This window comes from Bos indicus x Bos taurus, chromosome 5, assembly GCF_003369695.1.
Source record: "Bos indicus x Bos taurus breed Angus x Brahman F1 hybrid chromosome 5, Bos_hybrid_MaternalHap_v2.0, whole genome shotgun sequence".
Taxonomy (NCBI): Eukaryota; Metazoa; Chordata; class Mammalia; order Artiodactyla; family Bovidae; genus Bos; species Bos indicus x Bos taurus.
In genome coordinates, this window is record NC_040080.1 from 96,980,485 (window position 1) to 96,990,558 (window position 10,074).

General features: G+C 39.4%; 1 protein-coding gene across 3 annotated transcripts in view; it reads right to left on the reverse strand.

Moving 5' to 3' along the window:
* The window catches only part of MRPL42 (mitochondrial ribosomal protein L42), a 30,847-nt gene extending 21,593 nt beyond the window's left edge, over positions 1 to 9,254 (reverse strand). The window contains exons 1-5 of one of the 3 annotated variants that reach the window (XM_027543161.1): positions 9,155 to 9,254; positions 8,344 to 8,421; positions 7,564 to 7,723; positions 2,210 to 2,273; positions 594 to 678 (exon numbers count right to left, since the gene is read on the reverse strand). In XM_027543161.1, coding sequence (XP_027398962.1) covers positions 594 to 678; positions 2,210 to 2,273; positions 7,564 to 7,633 — 219 coding nt within the window. In that variant the 5' untranslated portion in view covers positions 7,634 to 7,723; positions 8,344 to 8,421; positions 9,155 to 9,254. Of the gene's footprint in view, positions 1 to 593; positions 679 to 2,209; positions 2,274 to 7,563; positions 7,724 to 8,310; positions 8,422 to 9,154 lie in introns of all 3 variants that reach the window. The other 2 variants (XM_027543163.1, XM_027543162.1) reach the window with 2 other exon arrangements.
* Positions 9,255 to 10,074: the final 820 nt, after the last annotated feature.

The following is a 10,074-nucleotide window of genomic DNA, read 5'->3' on the forward strand; positions in this document are numbered from 1 at the left end:
GAGAAAGCAATTCACACATAAAATAATAAATAAAGACTTGGGTCAAGTTAAATAAATTGTATTAAAGTAAAAACATAGCCTCCTTTATCTAGTGCTTCACTTTTGAAGAAATATGGAAAACATTAATTAAATTAGGCCACTTAAAATTATGCCCATGTTGGCCCATTAGAAAAAACTAACCAAAAACAGGAAGAAATTCACCAAACATTAAAGGATGATCAGAACCAACACAATATAAAAGTTATGAAACAGCACTCTAAAATACAAACTTCTCATAATTTATTAGCCTGCAGTATACAGTAGCATGGCACACTGTGTTTTTAAAATTTATACTAAGTGTGTTTGATCCCTAGTCAGTAACCTGCCAAATTTTAGGCAAGAAATTGATGCCATAGTTGTGTTTAAATGGTTCACTTTGTGTATTGAAAAAAATCTTTAGAGAAAGAGGAAGAGAAAAATCAAAACAGTAAAATAAAAAAGCCAAAAGACAACACCAAATAAAGAAAATCAAACAATTCCCTTCTCTTTGGACACTGTAAAGAAGTGTATTTCAACAGCAAATTAAAAATCATAAGAGATCTGCTTATACATACTTTTGTGTGTTCATATGGAATGTCCACAGAAGGGTGGTAGCATACAATTGTCCTGGCATCAGATGTCAGAGCAAGCTCTACTTTGCTTTAAAAAAAAGAAGAATGAACGTTTCAGAGACAGGTTTATACTGTATTCAAGGCAAAATGAGTATTAGAGCTCAAATCTGTTAATCACCAATCCCTGAAGAATAAATGCCGTGTCACTGGACTGGCAAAGGAGGTACCCGTATCACAGGAGACAATTCAGACCATCCCACAAAATATGTCAATTTAACTACCACAACAACCCCATTACCCATGATTTTATCTATTATCCTTTGAATTACTTGTTTTGTTAGTTTGTTCTCCAAATCTTTGGAAGAGATCTTCATGTTCATGCATCACTATTAATAGAACTTCCTTTCCTTATCTAAAAGCTATCTTCAAAAAGCTGTAAGATTACTTGAATTATTAAAGCTGAAGATCAGCAAAATACATAATCTTCCAGGTAAAGGATCACCTGAATTTCCAATCATAAAGACTGTAGCTGAACACTTTTTCTAGATCAGCATTTCTCCAAGCGCCCTTGGCATAATGCAAAACATGTAAGATTCAATCTTTTCAGGTTCAAAAAGTGCCACCTATTATCTAGTCTTATTGCATCACTATCCTAATACTTATTAAATTTACAATTAAAACTGGTGTCAAGAGATAAGAAAATATATTTTTACTAAATTTCACAATAAAACAACTTCATGGGGCTTTCCTGGTTTCTTCAGTGATAAAAAAAAAATCTGCCTGCCAATGCAGGTGACAGGGGTTTGATCCCTGGTCCGGGAGGATCCCAGATACCACGAAGCAACGAAGCCCACTGCGCCACAACTATGGAAGCCCACATGCTCTAGAGCCCCGTAGCTCCAACTACTGAGTCCCCCATGCCTAGAGCCCGTGCTCCACAAGAGAAGCCACCAAGATGAGAAGCCGGCACACAGCAATGAAGCCCCTGCTCACTGCCACTAAAGAATGCCCAGGCAGATCAACAAAGACCCAGCAGAGCCAAAAATAAATACATAAATAAAATTATTTTTTTTTAAAAAGTAACTTAAGAAAAAAAAAAAATGTTGTAGCTTCTGCACATAGGACTCTGCTATAAAGGACAACATTCCATTCATATGCTACTCCTAGCTCTTAGCATACTGACTAGAACTGAATAAGTACCAAATAATTTGTGGTTAAATTAAATATTTACAATTTAGGATTATTCAGTATCAACAAAAGATAAGATAAATAATTGTTTAAGCTAACGGATAAGAACTCTAAGAGAAAATCATAAAAGTAATTAACTTTTCAAAAAAACTAAAGAATGCTTCAGGAAGAAAAGACAGCATTTCTATCAGCACATCTGTCTTAGAACAAATGAAGTATTCACTGAAACACAATGATAAATGATTTTTATTTAAAACATTTATAAGTCCAGACACTGGGTAAATAAGACCACTGAAATATTTTTTAAAAACAAAATTAAAGAAAGAACAATCAGAAAAGAAAGCAGAAATACCAAAACAAGAAATAAAACAATCATTTCAGACAGAGCTAAGAGACTCATTTTTTTTTTCCAACTGGATTTCAATACGTACCAATTATAGTCATCTGGAAGAGAAGAATATGTAGATTTGTGACCAACACAATATAAGGCTCCGTCTGCAAAATCCCCAAACAGTAAAATGGATTTAGTTCATTTGAGAATATGTTCTCACACAAATGTAAAGTTAGTTTTACCCATTCAACCAATATTCACTATATTCACTATGAAGCAGGGCTGTACTTGGAGCTAAGGATTCAGTAAGTTAAGATCCTGCCCTCAAAAAAGGTTCAAACCCGGCGAGAGAGGGACACGTAAACGAACAACTCCAATACAAAGATAAGCCCTGTTAGCGCAGAAGAACTGGGAGTAGAAGGGGCACACCGACAAGTCACAAAACAGGAGTATGGGTTCAACAATATGGATATGATCTTTAGGGTGTTCTGAAGGATGAAGCAGTAAACTGGAGTTATTAGTGGGTAAGTACAACGTTCCTTGCTGCTGCTAAGTCACTTCAGTTGTGTCTGACTCTGTGCGACCCCATAGATGGCAGCCCACCAGGCTCCCCCATCCCTGGGACTCTCTAGGCAAGAACACTGGAGTGGGTTGCCATTTCCTTCTCCAATGCATGACAGTGAAAAGTGAAAGTGAAGTCGCTCAGTCATGTCCGACTCTTAGCGACCCCATGGACTGAAGCCCACTAGGCTCCTCCTTCCATGGGATTTTACAGGCAAGAGGACTGGAGTGGGGTGCCATTGCCTTCTCCGACAACGTTCCTTAGAGAGGTAATAAAAAGTGCCAACAATCAAAGGAAAGAAAGAACATAAAACTTTAGTGTTGGGAATTCCCCAGCGGTCCAGTGTTTAGGACTTGGTGCATTCACTGACAGGGGCTGGGTTTGATCCCTAGTCAGGGAATTAAGATCCTTCAAGCCAGGGAGCACAGTCAAATAAATAAATAAAAACTTTAGTGCAACTGGAGTGCACGGTCCATAAAAGGGGAGTGTTTAAGTGACAAAATACAAAATAAACTTCAAAATCAACTTTTCTTAATCAAAATGCTGACATTTCCTTTTTTTTAGAATACCTGCAAATTCAAACAGAGAAGGCAATGGCACCCCACTCCAGTCCTCTTGCCTGGAAAATCCCGTGGATGGAGGAGCCTGGTGGGCTACAGTCCATGGGGTCGCTAAGAGTCAGACACAACTGAGTGACTTCACTTTCACTTTTCACGCATTGGAGAAGGAAATGGCAACCCACTCCAATGTTCTTACCTGGAGAATCCCAGGGACGGGGGAGCCTGGTGGGCTGCCGTCTATTGGGTCGCACAGAGTTGGACACGACTGAAGTGACTTAGCTGCAGCAGCAGCAAATTCAAAAGCCATATTTTTTTAACGGTTTGTAAAAGGTTTCTCTACATCCAGAGTAATGATAATTCTTTTAAATATAAAGGAAAAATGTAGTTCAGTATGGTTAAAAAAAATTCTGAATAAATCTTCTGTAGAGATCAACTTCTCTCAACTAGTCTCTTGCTCCTCAGTATGGAATGCCATCCCAACTTGGTTCAAATACCACTCATCTTTCAAAAGTCAAATGCTACTCTTCCATGAAATTCTTTTTCCCTTCTCCCTGCCCGACAACCCCCATCACAGAAAAGCTGTCTATTCTGCATACTCCACAACCAACACTCCATACAACATTGCTATACCATCTCTGTGGTCTTTTTTTTCAATGCACCAGTTATTTACATGTATCAGAGATGTCTAAACAAAGTTGCATTTTCCATCTTTGTATACCTCTCCTTTCCCCAAGGACTGTATATACTTAAGAGTGGCAATGGCACACCACTCCGGTACTTTTGCCTAGAAAATCCGATGGACGGAGGAGCCTGGTACGCTGCAGTCCATGGGGTCACTAGAGTTGGACACGACTGAGCGACTTCACTTCCACTTTTCACTTTCCTGCATTGGAGAAGGAAATGGCAACCCACTCCAGTACTCTTGCCTGGAGAATCCCAGGGACGGGGAAGCCTGGTGGGCTGCCGTCTATGGGGTCACACAGAATCGCACACGACTGAAGTGACTTAGCAGCAGCAGCAGCAGGAGTTCTAAATATAAATCCTTACTCGAATACATTAAAAAGTACCTTAACAAAACTCACTAGACCGTAAAAGATTCTTCAGCAAAATGTTGACCCCACAATTCCATTGATGTAAAGATAACAAAAATACAAAGAATTAGAAATATAACCTCATCTTTCAAAAGATTTATTAATTTTCATTATTTGTGCTAATACAGAAGTACCCTCAAATCAGAGGGTAATATAAAAATCATTTATACATATTTTATTTTCTTGTTTGACACTGTTGGGGATCTTCTTAACTATGTATGGATTAGTATTAAAAGTCATTTGTATTCTCTGAATATAAACCAGCTAAGTGATCTACATGCTTGCTGAAAGAAAGGAGGGTTGGGTGGCAGAGGAAGGACAGAGAGAATTTACCATTTTTAGGTAGGCAAGAGGGAAAACTCAAGACAACAAGACTTTCAGTTCAACAGAAACTGCAAAATTTCTACTCTGCACTTACAGACATTTGTTTGTACCCTCATGACACATACATTCTACCTTCTTTTCCAGGTATTGTTTCCATAGTTGTCTATTTTAACTACGAGTCTAAATAAATTCTTAAATGAACATCCTGCTTATTACTGTGCCCCCTATCATGCTTAATAAAAAAGAAGAGACTGCTAAACTGCCTCTGAAATGTTAATTTCTGTATAATTAATACTCAAAAAAACTTATTTGACATTTTAGCAAGAGAAAAATTCTAGATATGGTTAAGTATCAGAAGTTCTAAAGGCATAATTAGGACTGATGGCAAAGTTAACGTCAATCAATCCAAAGCAACTCAATATGCCAAAAAGAATCTCCCATGAGAGTCAGTTCTCCACATCTCAAGGACTTTTCCTGTTTTATGTATATATTTATACATATACACAGTTTAATTGCATTATGATATGATCTATGAAAGCTGATAGTCCTATTCATTTTCAAATGCTGAATTATCTTAAATTACTTCGACAAAGACAGTATAGCAGAAAGTATATTGAGAAGACACAGTTTTGACCTTAGCTCTAATTTATCAGATATGCAATTTGGTTGAGTTTCTGAGGGCCAGAGAACTCACGCTCCTTCATCTTCAGAAAGACAATATCACATGATAAGTAAATTATTGTAAAATTCAAAGTTGTAAACATCAAAAGACTTAAGGTGCTTAAAAGTTGAAAATTTTTCACAGTGGCTATATATTTCAAAAGGTTTTAAATGTTCCTTTCAGAGTACAGGAAGGCCTTTTTATTTGTGCTCGTTGAATTTTCCAATAACCGTTTGCTTTGCCTCTAATCTTTTAACATCCTTCCCTTTTGTATAAAATATCAATAGCAACAGTAATAATAATATTTTACCTTCACTAGTAATAATACAAACTGTGTAGAATAAGAGGCTTCAGGATGCAAGAGGTTAGGTAGTCCATGATTATTAGGATGACTGAGTGATGATGGAGTTATTTTCTGGGATAGCCCAACTGGTGAAGTCTACATAGACATTTTTAACTGCCATGGGCAGATTAACTGGTTTTCAGATTAACCTGAGTAAGGACAAACTGCTGTTTCAGGACATGGACTAGGTAAAAATTGATTAGGCCTGATTTCCCATCAGCCCTGGGGCTGAGTTCCTATCAGGGCAAAAGAGAGACTAATTGCAGCAGAGCTCTCTCCCCAAGTTCTCAACAACAAATGCTCCTAGGTAATCAAGGGCTGACTGCAGTTTTGTTTTCACTGATTTTAGTGTGTATCTGAAGACTCTTAGCAATCTCATCCTCTGTTTACTTAATTGCACTCTTATTTATATCGTTTTTAACCCTCTAGTCTTCAAATAACTCTTTTCCTCTTAACTCAGTTCAGTTCACTTGCTTGGTTGTGTCTTTGCGACCCCATGAATTGCAGCACACCAGGTCTCCCTGTCCATCATCAACTCCCGGAGTTCACTCAAACTCATGTCCATCAAGTCGGTGATGCCATCCAGCCATCTCATCCTCTGTCGTCCCCTTCTCCTCCTGCCCTCAATCCCTCCCAGTATCAGAGTCTTTTCCAATGAGTCAACTCTTCACATGAGGTGGCCAAAGTATTGGAGTTTCAGCTTTAGCATCAGTCCTTCCAATAGAAATGTTCAATTACAAATGGCAGTCAACAGGAAACATGAATAAAGAGATTAAGATGGGGCAGAGATGAGTAAAAATGTTGGCTGACTAGCTAAACATGAAAAAGAAAACCTACTGTAGCATTCTAACCATGTCTGCTTTAGAAATGGGAGAATGCAGTTCACAAACAGAGGAAAAGGGAAGAGAAAAGAAGGTTGGTCAGGAAATAAGATTTTAATTGCCTGTTTATTTATATAGGTCAATGTTTTGACTATCAAACATGTATTACTAGGCTTTGAAGAAAATATTACACTGTTTCTTCAGAAAAGGAAGAAATTACATTTTAAAAAAAAATTACATAGAAAAAATACAAATACACCAAAATATTAACAATAATCGTATCTGTAAGATGGAATTGTACATTTGGCCCTTATTTGCTAATTTTAAGAACTGCCAAAAAAGTAGTATATGAGGACTTCCATGGTGGCTCAGTGATAAAAAATCTGCCTGCCAATACAGGAGACATGGGTTCAATCCCTTGTTGCGGAAGATCCCACGGGCCAGGGAGCAACTAAACCCTAGCACCACAACTACTGAGCCTGTGTTCTAGAGCCCAGGAGCTTCAACTACTGAAGCCCGAGTGCCCTAGAGCCCTTGCTCCACAACAAGAAAAGCCACCTTCAAGAAGCCTGAGCACCGAACAAAGAGTAGCCCCTGGTCTCTGCAACTGGAGAAAAAGCCTGAGCAGCAACAAAGACCCAGCAGAGCCAAATAAATAAGTAAATAAATAAATACTTTTTAAAAAAAAAAGCAGTATGTGGAAACATAAGTAATTCAAACCAGAAAAAGTTCCTCTTTATTAGTCCTTCACTTGGCCTCAGTTAAATCCCACTTGTGGTCTACAAAGATAACTTACTTGGTCCACATCTTTAACTCTTCATTTATAAATGTTGATATACATATACAGGTCAATCATCTTTCAAATGCACAAATTAGATCATAAAATAGATACTGTCTGACATACACCCCTTTCTATATAAGGATCTTCCACATTATACAATATGTGGAATAGATATGCCTCCTATATAATAGCAAACATATACAATAACTAAACACTGTAAATTTTCTTCAGTGAACACATATTATGATATTATAATATTTGAAAAAGTTTAAAATCTCTTAACCATTAAAAAAAAACAACACCCAACTTACTTTCAACTGGAAATAAATGTTTCAACATAGTTCTGCTTGATATTGCCCATTTTACTGCTGCCAATGCCATGGTGAATCAAAATGCTTATCAGGTGGTATAAAGATGATTTGAAGAGAAACTGCTTTTAAAATCTGCTTCTAGATATAACAATCTTCACCCCTGCAAAAGCGATAAAGAAAACTCAGTGCTACCTATGATAAACTGAAGCGACACAACACACTGAACAGCACAAAATAAGATCACTACCTAAAACCATAGACACTAACGCAAAACTTTTTAAACAACTTTCCGCTTCCAGGCAATATAGGACAACGAGCAACACCATCAGATGTTATAGTTATTTCCATTCAATGAGTGCACAGCCAATGTGTAATTACTCTTAGAAACAGTCAGTCACACATGCTACACAGAGCATTCTCCTTTCATAAAGCTAATGTGTCAGTGTACAACTTCCCAGGTACCAAAGACAAGATCTTATTACATCTCTTACAATGGTATTGTTTCTGATTAAATGAAATATTAAACAAGATGACCCAGCCGTGGCTTATTAAATATTGACTTAGAGAAACACACATAAACATCCTATCCTAAAGCCCCGAATAAAATTTCGCCCTCTTATATATGTATGAGATTTCTAGCTTTCCAAGGTGCTTTCACTACCATTCATCTTACTCTCATATTAATCATGGGAAGTATCGTTATTTTGATTCATGAATTAATTAAAGTACAAAATTTAAATAACTTGCTTCCAAGAGCTTCAGAGTCAATCATTTACAAACCGGGAAAGTTTGGGCGAGTCATTAAGCAATCCTCCCTGTCCCTTCCACGGTAAAACGCGGGGAAACAACTCCAGGCTGCTGTGAATAAATGACATACATCATTCGTTTGCAACTGACTATTCGATGACTATTCCCCACACCCCCATCCCTGCACAGTGATAACATCGTACTTTATCAATCTTAGTTGCTAAACTATGCAGATGACTCCTTGCACGGTCAGTACATTAGCACTGACATCCCTGAGTTCCTTTCTACAGTTTACAACCCATTTTCCTATACATTATATGCTCTTTCACAAGTGTAGAAGTTAGGCATTTCCACTTAAAAAACTAAGAACCTAGGCTCAGAGAAGTCAAATGGTTTGTCCGCCCACTTTACCGCTGCTTAATAGGTGGTATGGAGGAAACGCAAACCCCTATCTTCTAACTACGAACTGAGGAACAGAACGTTTTAAACCACATTCTCTCTGAAACCCAGGGATCAGATTATTCACCTCAAAGAGAATTCAGAGGGTATATCCCTTGGCTTGGAATTCAACTCTGAAGAATACAGGGTTGCGGGGAGCCTGAGAGGGGCTGAGGTTTGAGAAATAGGCTATCAGAACTAGCACCTTTCACCTGGAGCGTAGCTCCCACAGGAAGCGAGAGGACACACGCCAGCCCTTCTGCAAGACAGACTGAGTCTGGTAATGCCAGAGGCTTTATCCTGCCGTAGGATAGGACATAGGAGACCTCAACACTTGCCAATAAGCCTCTGGGCCCGCCGAGCTTCTAGGGACCCCTAGACGGGAAAAGGACAGGGCAGCGGTTACCTGAACTGCTGCTCACCGCGAAGCCGCCATCTTGCCTCAGTCCCGGCTCTAGACGGCACAACTCCACGCGCCTTCCTGGCCCGCGGGGCACTCTGGGAAATGTAGTCTCCGCCGGAAGGAGCCCATGGTGCCGGGGTTGGGGGTGCGCGGCGACGGCGGGTGCGGAGCGGGGATTCATCCAGCCTGCTCCCGGGTTTAGTTGCAGCAGTTCGCCAGCAAGTTTACTAGCACTATCTCCAAAAACAAATTCACTGTTCCCCAGTCATATCCTTAAGAAAGTAACAAACACTGTCTTTTTTAAGTTTATACCAATAATCGGAGCAACTTGAGATCCATCCTCGGATGAATTAGGTTTCCTACGGAAAGAGACATTTCAGAGAAGCATTGAAGGAGTAGTGGCGTTGGATTTAACGTTTGACATGGGGAAGCGGGGCAACCCTTCAACCTAAAAGCCCAGCATTATGTTTTGAGAACGGTGCTGGTTATTTATTATGAGAGGAAGACGTGCAGAATCCTGAACCTTGCCTTGTATCTTAGAGGGAAGAAAAGGCCACGCTATAATGTCTTTCCCGACTATGCTGTAGGGGAAGACAGGGAGGAGAAACAGATTGGAAGGAACGATCAATGGACTCGTCAAACATTCACTGTGCAGAGCTGAAGAGAGACGAATCAAAGACGATTCCACAGGACACGTCTCAATGGCTGTGAGCCGAGTGGGAACCACTGACCAACAGGGAGGCTCAGTGGGGCGAAGAAAGGTTCACAAAGCTGAGACCAGAAAAGAAACCAGCCATGGGCCTGTGCACATAAGGAGTGAGTGTAGGAAAAAAAAAGAAAAGTACCCAGAACCTAGCCAGGAAATTCCAGCGTTTAGCGGTCCGGTGGAGGAGGACAGCCAGCAAGGGCCTCTCAGAAGCAGC